General features: G+C 36.9%; 1 protein-coding gene across 1 annotated transcript in view; it reads left to right on the forward strand.

Annotated features, from left to right (window-relative positions):
• Window positions 1–3,230: 3,230 nt before the first annotated feature.
• LOC129256846 (transmembrane protein 245-like) overlaps window positions 3,231–20,342 on the forward strand; it is a 31,700-nt gene continuing 14,588 nt past the window's right edge. The window contains exons 1-6 of the mRNA XM_054895039.2: window positions 3,231–3,921; window positions 9,633–9,849; window positions 13,035–13,420; window positions 13,928–14,038; window positions 14,365–14,469; window positions 20,209–20,291. Coding sequence (XP_054751014.1) covers window positions 3,424–3,921; window positions 9,633–9,849; window positions 13,035–13,420; window positions 13,928–14,038; window positions 14,365–14,469; window positions 20,209–20,291 — 1,400 coding nt within the window. The 5' untranslated portion in view covers window positions 3,231–3,423. The remainder of the gene's footprint in view (window positions 3,922–9,632; window positions 9,850–13,034; window positions 13,421–13,927; window positions 14,039–14,364; window positions 14,470–20,208; window positions 20,292–20,342) is intronic.

Here is a 20,342-nt window from a genome sequence, read left to right on the forward strand (position 1 = left end):
CTTGGCTCAACGCTCATAATCTGGCCTGTGGAGGTGAAATTGAGACAGCGGGTATTACCTGGCCAAGCGGGGTTGATCAGGCGGGTGTTTCATAAAGCTGTTCGTAAGTTAAGAGCGACTGGTGATCTTGTATTGCGGTAAATGGTACACACCATTGGCGATAATCACCAGTCACTCTTTAAGTCGCTCTTAACTTACGAACAGCTTTATGAAACGGCCCCCTGGGCTTGGAAATGATGTTTTAGATTTTCGTATGCAAAATGGGGTGAAATACCGCAGTTTGCAATCTGAACTGCGGTACGTTCTCAAACGGGGGTTTGACGTAATGTTAAATTGAATGTTAGAATGAATTTATGATTGATTGATTGAATTTTTTTTTTAAATTGGTTGATTGAATGTTTTTTTTATTTTTATTTTTGATTAGTTTATTGAATGATTGATTAAATATATTGATTGAATGTTTGGTTCAAATTGATCGCAATTTGTTTGAATGCATGTTGTACATTTGCCTGATGGACCCTATTTGTACACTGTAATTCACACTTGATAATAATACTCCTGCTTTGAATGATGGCTCAAGAAATGTGAAAAGAGAATAAGAGATTGATCCCCGGGATTGATCAGTCGTTATAGGACCTAATTATTTCATAATTATGTTCTTCACTATGTTTCCTATTTATGTTCATGCCAATTACATTTTGTTATGAATATTCAAGGGCCAGTTTGTAATTATTTTGTTGGTTCTCCTGAACAAAGTTCGGCAGGGACCTAGTAATCACTTTTCTTGTTGGTCTGTTACAAAAACTAAATGTTAAAGTTTTTGTTCAACTTGCTCTCATTTCTTTAGCTTTGCATCAATTATGTTCATACTTGGTACATATGACCCTTGGGTAATACCACATGTGAACCAATGAGAATGATAGGGTCAAAGGTCATCTAGGGATCAAATGGTATGAGGTCATGTCCATCCTATTATGAAGTTTTTGTGCAACTTGTTCCCATTTCTCTATTTCTGCATCAACTTCAATCACACTTGGTTCAAATGATCATTGGGTAATGCCACATGTGTGATGTTGAGGAGGGTGGGGTCAAAGGTCACCTAGGGATCAAAAGGTCAAGTTTTTGTTCAGACTGCTCTCATTTCTGTATCTGCATCAATTATGTTTACACTTGGTACAAATGATCCTTTCGTAATACCACATGTGTCTAATGAGGATGATGGGGTGAAATGATATGAGGTCATTTCCCATCCTTTTTTTTGTCTCCCCCACCAGAGGTGAAGGCGAGACTAAGGGATCCAAATGTCGTCCGTCCGTCACAAACATGACAAATAGCTCTGCAACCGTTTTAGTTACTTTTCAACCAAACTTGGTTGGTAGATGTACTTAGGGGACCTGCATGTAATGCTGCAGTCAGAGGTCATATGGTAAAGTCAGAGGTCATTTTCAGGTCAACGTTAAGTTTATGTGCAAGACTCTCTTATGACAAATAACTCCAAAACCGTAAGTCACTTTTCAACCAAACTTGGATGGTAGATGTAGTTAGGAGACCTGCACGTTATGCTGCAGTCGGAGGTCACATGGTAAGGTCATAGGTCATTTTCAGGTCAACGCTTAAGTTTACGTGCAAGACTTATGACACATAACTACGCAACCGTAATTCATTTTTCTCCCAAATGTCAACATTATATGTAAGACTCTTATGACACACAACCCTGCAACCGCAAGTCACTTTTTTACCCAAACTTGGGTTGCAGATGTACTTAGGAGACCTGTATATCATGGTGCAGTCAGAGATCACATGGTAAGGTCAACTTAGGGTCATTTTCAGGTTAACGTTACAGTTTACGTGCAAGACTTTTATGACGCATAACTCTGCAACCATAATTCATTTTTCACCAAACTTAAGTTGTAGATGAACCTAGGAGACCTGCATATCATGGCGCAATCAGAGATCATAAAGGTCATATTGAGGTCACTGTTATGACATAACTCCGCAACCGTCGGTCACTTTTGAACCTGCATGTTATTGTGTTCAGAGGTCACATGGTATAAATGAAGGTCAAAGGTCATTTTGAGATCAACATAAAAGTTTATGTGCAAGACTCTTATGTTATTCAATCCCAGTTATTTTATAATAAACTTTTGATACAATTCTGTTGCGTGCCCTCGCAAATCACAATATTTCTGGTTACTGTCACAAGTGGGCGAAGCAGTGCACAACATCCTTTATGCCTTGTTTCAACATTTTGTACAATTTGCTGTCATTTTTTTTATATCTGCAGCAATTGTGTTTAGGTTTGGGTAATTACACACATGTTCTTGAGGATGATAAGGTCAAAGATCATTTAGGGGTTAAAAGATCACATTTTATTATCAGACGAGACTTGTGGTTCATGACCACCATGTTATAATTATTTTGGGTTGAACCATATACTTTTATTTCTTCAAGATTGATGTTGATGTTGGAATCACAATTCTGATTGCATTTCCTAGCTGTATCTGATACCTGTGATGTGGCATGGACGTCCACGATCACGTCCATGACGCTTGTTTAGGGGGTCAATTCAGGGAATACTTGTCAAGGGTACCGTTCATTGTTTCCAATACTTCTAAGGGTAGGGTTTCACACGCCATACTTGTTAAGGGGTGCATTTTCAGAACATGGAAAATACTTGTTTAGGGTGCTTTTCGAAACCTCATGGTCACGCATGGTATCCACTCGTCAATGAAAGTGGCCCCCTGGGCAAAAAGTAGCAACATATAGCTAACTACATGGTGAGATTTTGTCCAAGGACCAGCATCATTATAAGATTGGTGCTATGTGCAGCTAGCTACACCAAAAGCTTCAGTCTCTGTACATTGGTCGTTTCACGGAAGTATATTATTAGCTATCCTTATTGGGGACCTTGTCTTGACAAGCCTAGCTTTTTTAAGGTCTCTCGATCTTACAAAATGTGAAATTTTGTGTAACTTTTGTCTCTGGAATCCTACTCTGTAAATGATATGATTTATGTAACATCCTCAATGTATGTTTAGCGCTGACTATCTATTTTTTTCATCTTGCTATTTATTTTATTATCATTTTTTATTGAACTACCATGTATGAATGTTTTTGTGAAAGGAAGAAATAAATGAACTATGAACTTATACACTGGAGATGATAGTAAAATGTCAGAAATTGTTTAATAAATCCCCAGAAAAGACATAAATTCCTTTCTACTGCTGGGCGTTGTGCAGGTGTAAGAATATCAATTTAACACCAATAACTAACTGTCAATACAGAGCATGAAATAACACAAAAACAGTATAGATGAGAAGCTGAAAAAATGACTAGTATCATTTACGGTACGCTATAAAATACAGACGTCTCGGATGCCCAGACTACGAGAAATGTAAACAAAGAATTTTGCTGCTCGGAAAGATGGCGACTCCCGGGGACCGATCTCCTCTGGATAGTGTGCTAAACTTTGTGCCCCAAGGCCATGAAAAGCACCTCAAGCAGGCTTTTTACAATGCTGCTACTTTTATTCTGATAGTTATCTTAGGAGCTGCTGTTGTTTCAGTTTATTATGTATTCGAAATCTTCATCAAACCTTTGATGTGGGCTACGCTATGCGGCACGGTTTTGTACCCGTTCAAATACACACTTCATAGCACCGCGGCCGGCTGGCTTCAGGGGTTGGAGGACTCCAGCACTCCGCTGATGGTCGGGGCGGTCGCAATCCCGTTGACGTTCCTGAACTTTGCTTCGGAGCAGCTGGGAAGTTTAATTTCTCGCCGATTTAAGATGCTGATCGCCGTCGGAGCTGGATTACCTGCAGCGTACGTCGTCTATTGGTTCCTTGATTACATATTTCCAGCTGTAAAATTGTTTTTTACTTCTTTGTACAATGGCCTGAATATTTTCAGTTCTTTGTGGGTAAGTTTTGATGCAACATTTATTTAAACAAGTCAAAGAAAAAGATTGTAAAAAGCCCAATATTCATTTGTATTTTTAGCACATTTTTCTGAAAATAAAGGGGGAAAAAGGAAATTAAAGAAAGAAGAAATTATAAAAAATAATGAGCGAAAGAAAGAATATTAAGAAAGGGAGGAAAAGAATGAATGAAACTTGAAAGAAGGAAGGGGGAAAAAAAAGAAGAATTAAAGTAGGCCTATACCTAGACAGCTGGCAGCCGTCCGTTTCGAGGAGTTTTTAAACTTTTTAAAAAAAAAAAATTTCCTCGTACACAGACGGCTCGCTAGCGTGCAGCCACCATTAGGGGACTTGCAATGCAAAATCCCCCCGTCGGGGCTCTTCAATTTTTGTCTTAAATGAATAAAAATTTTGAAAATTAAAGCGACCAAAATGCAAATTGATATTCCCTCTTGTCAGTAATTGCCAAAAAACGGAGAAAACTCAAGTTAAAAGGAACAAAAACAGTGACTTACCTCGGCTGTCGCGCAAATTCACTTCCCCGTTTTATCCGATCTTAAGTACATAAACATATTGCCATTAAGTCCCCTGTACAGATCGCGCTAGAACTTCGGTCTCTGTATTTGGTGAGTGAAGCCAACGGAGTTCAGCTGAACAACCAACATAACAGAGACCGAAGCTTTTGGTTTAGCCTATACCCAGTTGTGTGTCCGGACGATCAATTTTAGAAAGTCATTTGGAAAAAATTACAAGCGAAGTTTCATCAATTTTTGGTACAAAATGTTAAGAAATTTTATAAAGAACAAAATAGAAGATGATTACAAGTATTGAATTCATATTTTTAGTGTAATCCAAAGACAAAAAAGAAGGCTTCCAAAAGATAAACTGTCCGGACACCCGACCCCCCATCCTAGGGCCTAGCCCTAGATCTAAAGAAAAAAAAAAAAAAGGTGAATGGATGGATGGAAGGAGATGGATTATAATCCCCTTATTAATTACCAATGGCAAGAAATAATGCGGCCATCACCCTTTTAGTATGTTCCACAGTTAAAATGAAATCCATGTCATTTTCACCAAATTTATATCTAAGTAAAGCAAAGGTCTATTCCAGTTAAATGCAAAAATTAGCGTAGGTTCTTTGAATCCTTGATTTTTTTTGCTATCGAGTTTTGAAGTTCACCCATTTCAAAGATCTCGAGATCACAATGTAGACAGCTGGCAACCGTCTGTTTCAAGGAGTTTTTTTTAAACATTTTTAATTTTTTAAAGAATTTCTCTTGTATTTGGTGAGTGGAGCCAACGGAGTTCAGCGGAACAACCAACATAACAGACAGAAGCTTTTGGTCTATCACAATGTTGAGTTTATGCCTCTATTCTTCAGTCAAAATCCATCTAAATTTCACCAAATTTTACATTATAGACTAGACCTAGTTCAAATTTAAAGCAGTAGCCATCTGCAATTTTTGTCTCAGCTGCATAGCAGAGTGAGATTATAGGCGCCGCTTTTCCGACGGCGGCGGCGGCATCAACACCAAATCTTAACGAAGGTTAAGTTTTTTAAATGACAGCATAACTTAGAAAATATATGGACCTAGTTCATGAAACTTGGACATAAGAGTCATCAAGTATCACTGAACATCTCTTGGGAGTTTCAGGTCACATGACCAAAGTCAAAGGTCATTTAAGGTCATTGAACTTTGGCCATTTTAGAGGAATTATTAGATTGCTGTCATAACTTTCAAAGTTCATAGATATAGTGTATAAAATGTGGATATAGGGGTAATCAAGTATCACTGACAAGTTTTAGGTCACATGATCAAGGTCAAATGTCAATGAACGTAGTATTGTATCATTATATGAATGGTGTTTTTTGTGAATAATTATTTTATAGTAATTTTTCAAAGTCAGCACTGCTGCTATAACGAATCGCGTGATGCAGGTGAGACAGCCAGAGGCATTCCACTTGTTTTAAATATCAGGAGGTTCCTGGGGCTCTGCCCCAGACCAGTGGCGGCACCAAGGGGAAGGCACGGGGGGGGGGGGCATTTGTCCCCAGTGAGTTGGCCCCACCCTGAAATTTTGAAAAATAAAAGAATATAAAATGTCATTTATAAGCATCGTACTAAAGCTGCAAAGTTGGCCCCACCCTGAAATTTTGAAAAATAAAAGAATATAAAATGTCATTTATAAGCATCGTACTAAAGCTGCAAAGTGTTCCAAAACAGTTTTTTTGTTCTTTAAATTTTTAAATATTCTCATCAATTCACTGTTAGATCCCAACAATTTTTTTCACGAACATAAGTCTTTCAGGTCATTATATAAAATTCAAAATTTCGCTCGCGCTACGTGATCGCAGTATTAAACTGTTGACTAAGATAAGTAAATTATCTGTTCACATGGGGCTTAAAATTCCAATGTTCAAGTCAATATGCCTCGCGATTAAGAGATTTCATTATTCGTTTTAGCGAGAAACACTTCCTGCGTATTCATAATTTTCATAAATCAAAAATTTTCAGCTCGCGCTGTGCGCTCACATCAATTGTTTAGATTGATTAGATAGCCATCCAGTTCATGATTACAAAAAGTGTTTAGAACGTCCAGTTATCATCTCCGGATATCAAATATTTTCAGCTCGCACTTCGAGCTCGCATTATTTACTTGATGAGATAGGCCTATCATCTTTATGACCCAATGCAAATAACTAGTCCTTAACAGGTCCCTTTTCAAGTTAGTAAGTAGGGTCTATATAAAAATTAGCTCACGCTTCTTGCTCCATTTTGAGAAATAGGCAAAATATCTGTGTGTTGCCCCCCCCCCTCCCCCATGTTTTTTTGCCTCCCCCGAGTTTAAAAATCCTGGGGCCCGTTTCTCAACACATGGACATGTTAGTCATATCTTTATCCACCAACCACGGAGTTCCAATCTTACTAAACCTGTTTCTCGGAGGCTTCCTAACTAGAATACCTAGATATCGATACTATCGGGAAAAAGAGCAGACGAGACGTAGCCTTAGTCACAAAATAGCATAATATTAAAATTAAAAAAAATTATGACAAAATTACAAATATTGTGATAAATTGGGAAATAAATCTTTTCAAAATAATAGCACAGGTGAATTATGCATCATACATACTTAGACCATGAAGACTTGAGCATTCAATTGCAGAGAAAATTAAATTATAAAGTCAAAAAGGGGCCTAAGCTTTCGATCCTAGCAGAATCTTCGTCGGAGGCAAAATTAAATTATGAATAATTCATTTCATGACTAAAAAATCACTTGTGGACGTTGAGATTGGGTACCCCCGGGATATCCAATTTTAATAGTTTACGAAAGTAAACCATAACGGTTTTCTTTGTAAAATGATGATAATTATGCAGTCTTTTACGATTCCGAACGTCATCAAAATGTAGTTCAACGAAACATTTTTAACCATTGATACCGAAACATACGATATTTGACAAATTATATGCATAAATTAGAGATAGAATTTATCCAGCTGTTAATAGGGGTCTGAAAACAACAAATACGAGTTCAGTTATGGATGGCCTGACGTGGTAGAATATTTATCGATTAAATCATTTTACTATTTCAAAATGAATGGTTTTGTGGTGTTTTACCAATAGTTTTTATAGTTTCTTTGTATTACAATTATCATTGAATGCATTAACCCACTTGTTTTGTGATGTAATTTCAACCTCTATGATTGATTACGTAAGATTATAATTTTGCATGTCATAGTCTACCCACGTGATGCCACTACGTCATTAAGAAAGAAGTTATGTCAGGTTTGGAAGTGTCATAAATATTTAGTGAGGTTGTTGTACCCGATCTTGGTAAAGAGGGCTTCGTGAAACGGTTAGCGGACAAGTAGCTCACTATCTCCGATTTAGTCAAGAAGTTAGACTTATGACGGTGTTGAGAAACGGGCCCCTGGTGCCTCCATTGCCCCTGGACCCGATCCGCCCCAAAAGTTCTACAACCGAGAACAAAAAAGAAAAGATGAAAGAAAAGGAAGATGTAAGATATGACGTTATTTTCTTAATACCATGTCAAAATCAAACTTTGATTCTCATGAAATTGTGATTTTTTTTCTCGCTCGCTTCGTTCGCTCTGGACTTATATTAAGTAGCTTTTTGCTGCGTGCACCATGCTGTGCCCCTTCTTTTTTTACTTATCACGCAATATGCTTCGCCCTAATGCTCGGGTCACAATCATAAAAAAAAATCCTGTTCATACCATGATATGACCAGGAAATTTTTGGCTCTTGCCCCCCCCTGGCCATCGACCCCTGTTACGCCCCTGTGTGAAATCTGTAAAAATATTGTATAATTCAAACAATAGTGAGTGAGGGACATCATCGACTGTCTCATTTGCATGTCATTGAGTTGTGCATATCACTGTTTTGTGAAAAATAAGCAAAACTTTAATATAACTTTCTTATTTTACATCCAATTTTAATGAAATTTTCAGCATTATGCTAGTTTGATATTTCTCTATTTATTTGAATCAACATTTTTCTGGGGTGGACTTGACCTTTAAAGAGTAGCAGCAAGCACCTTCAATTTCAAAAATAAGTTGTAAAAGACGACAAAAGTTCTATTAAAAAAAAATCGAAATGTAGGCCTGTATAACAAATTTAAGAAGTACAATAATAAATGCTGCACTTTATTCAAAATCCAGGTCATTTTCACAAAATTTTGCATGGTTGTAGAGAAAGGTACAGATATGTACTAAAAAGGTGTGTACATTAAAAATTGGGGATTCAATGTGCTTGCTTTCAAACTGTCAGCACTTTTGTTGGAGCAAATGTTCTTTTAAAAACACTAGAAATGTGTTAAAGGCTTAAGGTTAACGTCTACATAAAGGAAAATGCTACACCACTATCCCATTCAATTAAACTCAAGGTCATATTTGTTATACTAGTACTTCGCAGTAGTGCAGAGTAAAGTATTGTGAAGAGGTAGAGGCATTTACAAATTTTGTCCAAACACTATTTTCTGCTAAAAGCTTTGTAAAATAGCACACCAAGATTTGGTAATGAGTACCGGTACTGATGAGTGGAAAATCAGCTGATATCTGTAGCTGATTAATCACCTGTTAGAATGGTGTAAATAATGCATAGATCCATGTGCACAATTATAAATTGGAAAAGTCCTTTAATAGTTTCCACTTTTATCAGATTTAAATTTCTTGGTTGTACATGTAGGTCTTGCCATTGTAAATAATAAATAGACCTATAATACATACCATGGAAGATAAGATAAAAGAAAATATTTTCAGAATACATTCATGCATACATCTATTAGTGCGCTGGATTGTTAAATTATTAGAAATTTACATGCTCAATATACGTTGTAAAGCTAGAAAAGATAGAAAAAATATATGAACATGTTTAAAATGCCAATTTGAGACTGTGATGTAGATGAGATCGCAACCTTTTCAGAATACCGCCCCTGAAGTATTCAATTAATTTCCATCTCCAGGCAGCATGTCCATTTGATTTTGTGTACAAAGTTTCACATTGTACCCATTTTTTTTTTCAGGAAGGGGACAGAAATCTAAACATCTGGAACTGATGTATAACAACAAGGCACTTAAAACATCTCTTTGATTGTATATCTTAAGAATTAAATACACTTTGGGTGTTTCAACAGTTTGTTGAATATAAGTTTGGTTAAATGCTTAATATGATTTGTATTTGTTTTTCTCTCAGGTATGGACAATCATTATTGCCTACATGTTAGCTTTGATCTTCTGGTGGACACCGCAGTCTCGTTCTCTACTAACAACCTTGTCGGTACCAGTCTGGATTCTTCTACTTCTACATCTCTCGACCGTTGCTGGCTGGTATCGTATCCCTATCTTCTTCCTCTTTGTTATCCTGGTTGCCCTTGGTTATACAACTCATCGCAAAGAACAGATTGCAAGGGGTAAAATATATTTTCCTAAATTTTTGTTTCAGGGCTATGTTATTGACGTTATTTATCCACAAAGCTCAAATGTATGAGTTTTCAATTTTTGTCCCAGGCCCTACGTGTATTTAGGTTCTTGATAACAGCTTTTATTTCAGAAGCTAGCTATGTTAAACAAATCTATTCTGTAAATTGGAGTATTCTATTCACATACCTGCCAACTACTACGATTTTGGTATAATTATTACGATTTTTGTTTTAAATTACGCCTTAAGCTTTTTATGTCACAAAATTACGATTTTCTGATATTCTGACTATTATATATAAAATGTCTACGATGACTGGACTTCAAGTCTAACAGCGCAGCCGATTTGTAATTCCAACGTTTGCCCTCTACATTCAACTAGTGCTTTTATCAAGGCTTTCCGATTAAAATTTTCGATATCCCGAACGCACATCTACAAGCATCTACAAGCGCAAAGCAGCGGCACAAATCGCGATATATAGCGACTGGTAAATATGTCTATAAGGATGATGACGTCATCCAAGATGGCAACTTACGTTGACCAACGAAAGGATCGAAGATGACTCTGTTTTGCTCATCATTTGAAAGGAAATAGCGGTAACTGCGGTCTAAGGTACAATATTTCTGAATTTTATATATATTTTTCGTAAACTTTATGTAATTTTTTTTATAATGTGACATTCTATGTCCAAAAAACGATCAGAAAATCAGGTTTCCGCCGAATGTTAGATCTAACGTTACTGCTCATACGTTGACTGTACGTACGGGCCAACAACTCTTCAGTCTATGTATTGGTGAGTGGAGCCAACGCAGTTCAGCGGAACAACCAAAATACAGAGACTGAAGCTTTTGGTCTATTTGACAAGAAGAATGGACCTGCAATCGAGGAACAAGCCATGCCATTCTACTGTGCACTCCAAGGAGCTACTCAAAAAAGCTAAACAGGCAACGTCCTCATGCCTTAGTGCTTGAGGCCTGATGGGTAGACTTTGTGCGATCAGTAAAGGTGAGGTGGAAAATCTGAGAGCGTTAAGTGTAATTATGTATGAATTAATTTTTCTCCTCAAGGGTCTATTTCATCAGAGGAATTTTTTAGCTTTTAGTCCTTGTTTTGGTTTGTTTTTTTGTGGAGGAGGGGTTGCATAAGTGTTGAAAAATGAGTTTAAAGTGAAGGAAAAGGGCATTCCTCCATGTTGAAAGTACCAAGAGCTCCGTACCGTGGGAGGGGGGATACCCCCTCCCACACCCATCCCCGCTCGGTCGCTTCGCTCCCTCAGTTCGGTGTACGCTCCCTCATAGTCCACATAAAAAAGGATTACTATTTTTAGTTTTCAAAGGTTGGCAGGTATGTATTCATTGATAAAGCAGTGGAATATCTTAAGATAACTTTGATAAAATGTTTAAAGTGATTTCTTCTACCTGATTAATTCTTTTTGTTTATAAGAGTCACTAATTCTAGTTTAGTTTTCTGTATGAACTGCCAAATGGATTACCTAATCAAATTGTAAATATAATATCAAGTTAGGTAGCATCATTGATTTAAAGTGGTTGAAGGTAAGGTTGATTTTTGTCTCGCCTGCGTAGCGGAGCGAGACATAGGTATCACTATGTCGGCGTTGTCGTCGTCAACAATTGTGTTGTACACCCAATAACTTTCTATATCTTCGAGGTGGGATCACCAAATTCATACCAGAGGTCCATCTCCTGAAGGCACAGGTCAAGTTCGAATATGAGTCGAAATGTGAATAAGGTCAAAGGTCAATGAACTTTCCATGACTGGCACTGTGCTGTGTTGTACACACAATAACTTTCTATAGCTTCGAGGTGGGATCACCAAATTCATACCAGAGGTCCATCTCCTGAAGGCACAGGTCAAGTTCGAATATGAGTCGAATGTGAATAAGGTCAAAGGTCAATGAACTTTCCATGACTGGCACTGTGCTGTGTTGTACACACAATAACTTTCTATAGCTTCGAGGTGGGATCACCAAATTCATACCAGAGGTCCATCTCCTGAAGGCACAGGTCAAGTTCGAATATGAGTCGAATGTGAATAAGGTCAAAGGTCAATGAACTTTCCATGACTGGCACTGTGCTGTGTTGTACACACAATAACTTTCTATAGCTTCGAGGTGGGATCGCCAAATTCATAACAGAGGTCCATCTCCTGAAGGCACAGGTCAAGTTCGAATATGAGTCGAATGTGAATAAGGTCAAAGGTCAATGAACTTTCCATGACTGGCACTGTGCTGTGTTGTACACACAATAACTTTCTATAGCTTCGAGGTAGGATTGCCAAATTCATAACAGGTCCATCTCTTGAAGGTGCAGGTCAAGTTCAAATGTGAGCCGAATTTGAATAAGGTCAAAGGTCAATGAACTTTCCATGACTGGCACTGTGCTGTGCTGTACACATCATAACTTTCTAAATCTTCGAGGTAGGATTGCCAAATTCATACAAGAGGTCCATCTTTTGAAGGTGCAGGTCAAGTTCGAATGTGAGTTGAATTTGATTAAGGTCAAAGGTCAATGAACTTTCCATGACTGGCACTGTGCTGTGTTGTACACATCATAACTTTTTATATCTTCGAGGTAGGATTGCCAAATTCATACAAGAGGTCCATCTCTTGAAGGTGCAGGTCAAGTTCAAATGTGAGTTGAATTTGATTAAGGTCAAAGGTCAATGAACTTTCCATGACTGGCACTGTGCTATTTTGTACACACAATAACTTTCTATAGCTTCGAGGTGGGATCGCCAAACTTGTAACAGAGGTCCATCTCTTGAAGGTGCAGGTCAGGTTCGAATGTGAGTTGAATTTGATTAAGGTCAAAGGTCAATGAACTTTCAAACTACTTTGTTCCTCTAGTGACATGAACTTTATAATTTTATACTTTTTAACACTAACATTTTACTTCAGAACTCAGTACTCTCTATACCTGAACCAGATTTTGTATTTTACTTGTTTATTCTTTAAAAACTGTTCTTGGCACCATTTATAATATTCACACAAATTTGCCAATGGTACAATAGAAAAGCTGTCAAAGTTTCTTAAATGTTACCCTTCAGATTTGACATGCAGTCTCTTCATGACTGCAATATGCAGGCGAGACAACGCTTGGCGTTTGCCTTGTTTTTACAAGAAAGATTAATTTGTATATTTTCTGCTCTTTCATACAGAGAGCATGTCCAGTAGTGACCTGGATTCATCTTCGACTAGAGATCAGTCAGAGACTACTGAACAAAGCACTTCATCACCCCCTGAAGCAGGTACTGACGATGCTGACATTGGGCGCCCTGCCCGTCTGGATGTCCCTCCCCTTAACATCCCCACAGCAACCTCTACCCCCCAGACAGGAGGAGGCGGAGGCTCTCGACGTAGAAGAGTCAGATCAGAGTCAGAGGAAGTCAGTGGGCAGAGTGTACGCTACATCTATGGTGTCATCTGGGCCTGTGTGGTGTTGAGGCTGTGGATTCATATGGGTCTCATCTTCAAGCTTGTTCCAATCTTTCTTGGTTTTTGGCTGATCAAGAAGGTTATGCAGCATATCGGAGCATGGGATCAGGTAAAGCTAGAAAAAGGTCACTTGAAACATACAGTGGTGCACAAAAGCTAGTGAACCCCACCAAAAAATGAACATATTCAAAGTGTTTTAATTCTGCCATGTTTTATATTTAATTGTGCAGTTAGGTGTAAAATATTACATTCAATAAAGTTTGTTTCTCTTGACTTGCCGAAATTTGTAGTGTTGTTGTCTACATTCAACACTCAGTATGAAGGAGTGTATTTTGTGTTGGGGTTCACTAACTTTTGAGCACAACTGTACATTATCATGATAAAAAGAAAGAAGTTATCAAGAACACACATTACACCAAATGAAAACTTGACTAATTTGAAAACCTACATGTAGATCAGAAAAAATGATAAAGGAAAATTTTGAATGGGACAGAAAATGTTATGAATTTAATTAATCTATGTTGGAAGAATGTATTTATTTTGTAGATTTGTTTGCAGTAACTGATTGAATCATGATAGACTTACATTTATTTCTGACCTTTTCTTTTAAATTCAGGTGAAATACAGATATAAGAGTGCCAATGAAGCTATCACTGGAAGAATGGATGCCCTCATTCCTTCTTACATCAGAGGACTGGGCAGTCTTTTCCTAGCTGGTGATCGCAAAGTATGTTGATCTATTATATACTGTGCATATTATCAAACTTTGATTATAATTTGCTTAGTCTAGAAAATTGCATGTTTTTTCTTTGCTGGGAATGGCAAGGTATGTTTATCAGTCATATGATGAGGGTATTCCGTTGTAATATTTTGAATTATTTTTACAGCATTTTAGGAAAGGATTTAAGTTTATTATTAATATCAATTTCTCATTTGTTTAGTGTTCTTTTTGTTTGTTCCGGATTTTAATGAATTACTGATAACTTCTGAAGCTAAAGCTTTTCACTCAGTTTAAATCATCATCTGTGCATTCTCTCCTTTCTTCCGTTGTAGGTTATTGGATGGTTAAAGAATTCTCTTGATATGGTGATCAGTGTCTTCATCATTCTGGCAATGTTTATAGCAATGATATCACTCACTGTCATGATGGCTGTTCAGGTAATTTATTCTTTTGATCAAATAATGTCATTTGTTTAAAGTTGAATTAAGAAGGGGGTGAGTTTCCATAAATATAGGTTCTACATACAATATATAGTATATATAAGTTGTTCAAACACATAGCATGTCACAATAATCCTCTGCCTTCTCGATATTTTGCTTTGAAAGTCTATGAAATTAGCCACCTGTCAGAGCCCGAGAGACGAGTGTACAGAAAAGTCACTCGGAGTGTGACGTCACCGGGGGGAATTTAGTATAAGAGGTGCCTGAATGTCATACAGAAATGCTATGCAGAGAGAGAAAGATATTTTACAATTTTTTTTCAAAGCAACTCAAATCAAATAAATAGGACTGATATGTACAAATCTTTACTTTCCCTGTATAAAAAACAGTATGAATAACCACCATGAACTCTTCAATCATGATGTAAGATAGCAAACAGTGAGTTATTGAATGATATTTTCACTATTTCTCATTTATTTTATCACGATGTTCAATCAAGTGAGTAGCTGGAAAGTAATTCCGGCGGCTAGCTCAGCGCACGCTGAACGCATAATACTAGTACACACAACACCCAGGCATTGAGTGTACTGTTATGGTCTGGTATGTCGACTTAGTTCATGGCCGTGCAGCGATCCCCTGGCGTTTTTGTCTCACCTGCATAGCAGAGTGAGACTATAGGCGCCGCTTTTCCGACGGCGACGGCGGCGGCGACGGCGGCGTCAACACCAAATCTTAACCTGAGGTTAAGTTTTTGAAATGACAGCATAACTTAGAAAGTATATGGACCTAGTTCATGAAACTTGGCCATAAGGTTAATCAAGTATTACTGAACATCCTGCCTGAGTTTCATGTCACATGACCGAGGTCAAAGGTCATTTAGGGTCAATGAACTTAGACCATGTTGGGGGAATCAACATCAAAATCTTAACCTAAGGTTAAGTTTTTGAAATGTCATCATAACTTAGAAAATATATGGACCTAGTTCATGAAACTTATACATAAGGTTAATCAAGTATCACTAAACATCCTGCATGAGTTTCACGTCACATGACCAAGGTCAAAGGTCATTTAGGGTCAATGAACTTTGGCCGAATTGGGGGTATCTGTTGAATTACCATCATAACTTTGAAAGTTTATGGATCTGATTCATGAAACTTGGCCATAATAGTAATCAAGTATTACTGAACACCCTGTGCAAGTTTCAGGTCACATGATCAAGGTCAAAGGTCATTTAGGGTCAATGAACTTTGGCCAAATTGGGGTATTTGTTGAATTACAGCCATAAATTTGAAAGTGTGTTGGTCTAGTTCATAAAACTTGGACATAAGAGTAATCAAGTATCACTGAACATCCTGTGCGAGTTTCAGGTCACATGATCAAGGTCAAAGGTCATGTAAGGTCAAAGAACTTTGGCCACGTTGGGGGTATTTGTTGAATTGCCATCATATCTCTATAAGTGTATTGGTCTAGTTCATAAAACGTGGAAATAAGAGTAACCAAGTATCACTGAACATCTTGTGCGAGTTATAGTAGTTTTCAAAATCAGCACTGCTGCTATATTGAATCGCGTGATGCAGGTGAGACGGCCAGAGGCATTCCACTTGTTTCTTCTTTTCTTTTGTCTTTGACTCCACTTTTATATCCTCTGGATCATTTCCACTCATAGCTCATTCCACAGAACAATCTTGAACCAAACGTATAGTATTCTTTCTCGGCCTTCTGAGTTGTTTTCTATATTTAATTACGCTAGGGGTCACCGTCACACATACAAACGCAATTCGGAAGTGAGTTGAAGACAGAAAGATATATAGTAATTAGTATACATCTCTATGGTTGAAGACAACAAGAACGGTACGGTAGCTCGACAGCTAGCTGCGCCGGAGCGGGCTGCCGGTCGGCACAAAGCAATTCCGCAACCAACTGTGTTTTTTTGCAAGAGCCGCGTCACACGCGGATAAATATGTCATAATAACACGTCTGCTACGTTATCGACTGGTGAGAAGATCTCGATCAAATTTCATATTATTCACCTTGAAATTATTCCTTTAGGGTCTATGGTATCATTCTGAGGGAATTCACATATTTGGAATAATAGTACGGCCACAAATATTTTAATCATTTCCTCTTTGCAAGTTCTATGGCTCGCAGATACAACTTCAACTGCAGTTATTCCATATGAAGGAGTACGTGCATAGTACACAAAACGGCACTGCCTTGATTACTACACCGGGACCGAATACCCCCCGGTGACGTCACACTCAAAGAACACCCGTCTCGGTAGGCATTGCAGGAGCGAACTCAGGGAAAATGGGTAGGGATAAATCGTTCAAATTCACTATTTTGAAAAAAGAAAATGGGGGGTCGAATCACCTATTAGTGTTTGGGGGGTTGTAAGGTTGCTATTAATGTAAATATCTCAATATTTGGAATCGTCTTCTTAATTCAACTTTAAAAACTGTATTTTGTTAAAGTTTGAATGTAGGCCTATGCTGAAATATTTAGGAAATATGATAATTAGTCTTTCTTTGTGGCAAGTCTAACTTTTATTTCAAGTCGGTGCTGCAATTTTAGGGAACCTTTTTTAAAGTAATTCTGCAGTGGGATTCTCTTGATATGGGGATCATTTCTGGTATCTGCAAACTGGGACCTGGCACATACAAAAGAATTATGTAAGTGTAAATCTTCAGCAACCTGAATGATAGTCCAGAATGTGTGCTTCTGATGGGCTGATAGTTATACTGGTATTATTGCATTATAAACACAAAATTTAGCAAAAGAACCCCAGGGGCCCGTTGCATAAAACTTTTTACCTGAGAAAACTCAGGTTGTTTTTACCGGAGTTTTTGCCCTGTGTTAAAGTCAATGGCAGAAATCAGACTAACCTTAGTTTCAATTTTTACCAGAGTTTTCTCAGGTAAAAAGTTTTATACAACAGGCCCCAGTTGTGAACTTGGCATACAATTTCTGGCTTTAAAATATTTATCACTTGCTTCTATAAAACCCACTCTACCAAAAAAAAAAAAAAAAAAAAAAAAAAAAATCATTTAACATTCACTAAGTTATCAGATTTTCATTGACATTTTTTAATATAAGTGTAAATTGCCATTGATATTTCAATTTAATCTTAAAAGGTGCATGTGAATAAAAATCTATTGTTTTGTTCACTTAATCTTCATTCAAGAAAAATAACCGATAAAATCACTAAAGAGTAAAAACAGTCTTGGATGGTATTCATAAACAAAGACACAAAAATCTGAGAGTAATAAAAGGACACACACATTTTATTAATCTGACATGATATGCAGGTATACACACAGGATTCGTTCCATTGTGGTATGGATTTTTATGATACATGCTTAGTAGTACTTTGTGTGTAATCAGGTATTACAGATAACATCAACATTATGCTGGTAGGGTCATCTACTGTACTTTTCTATGCTATAATAATGTGAAAAGGCTGTCGGCTGTCAAGATTGTGAACAGTAGTTCAATAATGATGATATACATTTTTGTCCTGAATATTGTCATATTCAAATTGTCTTTAAATGCAAGTGTATATACAATTATATCTCATAAATACTAAAAGCATTTGAATGCCATGCAGGGTGCGACCTAAGCGCCTTCCTGATTGCCCGGGGCAAGTAAAAGTTAGAGTCGGGCAAGTGTTTTGAAGTAAAGACAAAAACTACTTGCCCGAATCGGGCAAGCAAAATTCTCACTGTGAAATGAAATTTTACAAAGTTTCCCCATACTTCACATGCAAAAATACAGAAGAGAGAGAGATCAAACAAATCAATTCAAATTGCAAGCCAGTTTGCAACATTTTTTGTGATCTACACACAAAAACACACACACCATGCACACAGAGTCAGCATACATGTGGCTGGTGCGCCCAGCCTCCAGCCTGTGTGGCAGGCATGCATGGATCTCCATGCTGCTGTGCACACCCGTACTATCCCCGATCAAACTCCGAATCAAAGTGAACAAGCTCACATGAAAAATAGTTTTTCCAACAAAATAATCACAAAATCGGCGGGAATCTTTTTATACTTATATGGATTCTCATATTACTGATTTGGTGATGTGATCGGAGGAGCAAGTTATTGAGTTTTCATAACTAGTTTCAGCCGTTATTTTGAGTGTTGTTGTGATCGGTGTAGTGGGAAGAAAGATGCATGCAAGTCCACGATGCCGTGATGGTTCATTTGATGTTTGTCAATGTTTCTCTGTGAAATTTTATTCATTTCTAAAACATTTATTTTCCAACAATAAAAAAAAAAAAAAAAAATCAAAATATCAGCAAGATTTTTGTTAGATGATTGCATTTTTGTTTTGTTTCAAATTTGAGCTCTCTTACTTTCTTTTCCTTCCTTCTTTAATCCTTACTTGCTACCTTCTTTCCTTCCTTCTTCTCTATCCTTTCTTCATCCTTTTTTCTATCCTTTCTTCATCCTTTTTTCTATCTTTCCCGCTTGCCTTTTTTTGTTCCATCTATCTTTCGTTTCAATCTTTCCTAGCTTTCTTTCCTGATCTTTTTTTTCTCTCTCTCTCTGTTCATTTTTCTTTCTTTCCTTCGTTTTCTTACATGTATTTTCCTTTTTTTTTAACTTCTTCATTTTATTTTTCCTCAAAATTGTCTTCACTTCCTTCTCCCTTCGTCTCCTTTTTCTTTTTGTTCTTTCTTTCCTTCTTCCATTATTATTTTTTTTTTAATTTTCCCTTCACTTCATTCTTTCCTTCCACTAAAGTTTCATCCTTTCTTTCATTCTTTATTTTCTTCTTTCCTTCTCTTTTTCCAAATTCTTTCTTTGCTTTTTTGCTATTTCCTTCCTTCCTTGATCCTGTTTTCCCCCTTTCTTTCTTTATTTCTTTCTTTTCTTTTCTTTCAAAAAATGAAGGAAACCTTTTTTCTTCATTTTCTCTTTCATCCCTTTTTCTTACTTTTCCCCCTTTTTCATTTCTTTCAATTCTTTCTTTCACCCATAATTAATTTTTGCTTCCTTTCCTGTTCTTTTCTTTCCCTTTTTCTTTATTAATTTCAAAGAATGGAGGAAACCTTTTTTTTTCTTTCCTTTATTCTTTTTTTCTTCTCCATTCATCTCTTTTCTTTCCTTTTTTTTCTTTCTCTCCTTCATTCTTTCCTTCACCCATTCGTTCACCTTCCCTTTATCTTTCTTTCTTCCTTTCTTCCTTTCTTCCTTCCTTTCTTCCTTCCTTCCTTCCTTCCTTTCTTCCTTTCCTTCTTTCTTTAGTTATTTTCAGTGATTCCCCTTTTTATTTTGTGTCACAGTCATATACAAAAGCACATGAAAATATATGAGAGAGAAAATTAATCAAATGGCATATTAACACCAATTTCGGTCATAGGAGGTAAAATAACTTTGAAAAAAAAATATTACAAAGCACAATAGTTCACGTTAAAAGAGGGGAAAGGGGCAATGGTATATAACACCGTAGTACTTTTTTTTGAAGCGGTAAAACATTATTTTGAAGGAGTTTTTTATGGCGAGTGAAATGTATTTTCGGGCAAGTATTTTCCAACTATTTAGAAATTCACTTGCCCGACTGGGCAAGTACTTCTAAAAAGTTATATAGCACCCTGCTATGTATATGAATTTCACATTGCTGTGGATAAGAATCATTATTGTTAAAAGGTAATGAAATCAACATTTTAGCAATAAATCTTGAAATTTAATATATTTCTCCCCAATTTATTTTTAATTTTAATTCCTTAAGATCCAGTCTGAGAGTATGACTTTGATACAGGTAACGGGAGATCTTGTAAATGATACAGTATCACAGCATCCTGAACTACAAGAGTAAGTATTTCAATATCTTTTTATTAGTGAATTATAATAATAATTATATTA

Source organism: Lytechinus pictus, chromosome 3 (genome assembly GCF_037042905.1).
Source record: "Lytechinus pictus isolate F3 Inbred chromosome 3, Lp3.0, whole genome shotgun sequence".
Lineage (NCBI taxonomy): Eukaryota > Metazoa > Echinodermata > Echinoidea > Temnopleuroida > Toxopneustidae > Lytechinus > Lytechinus pictus.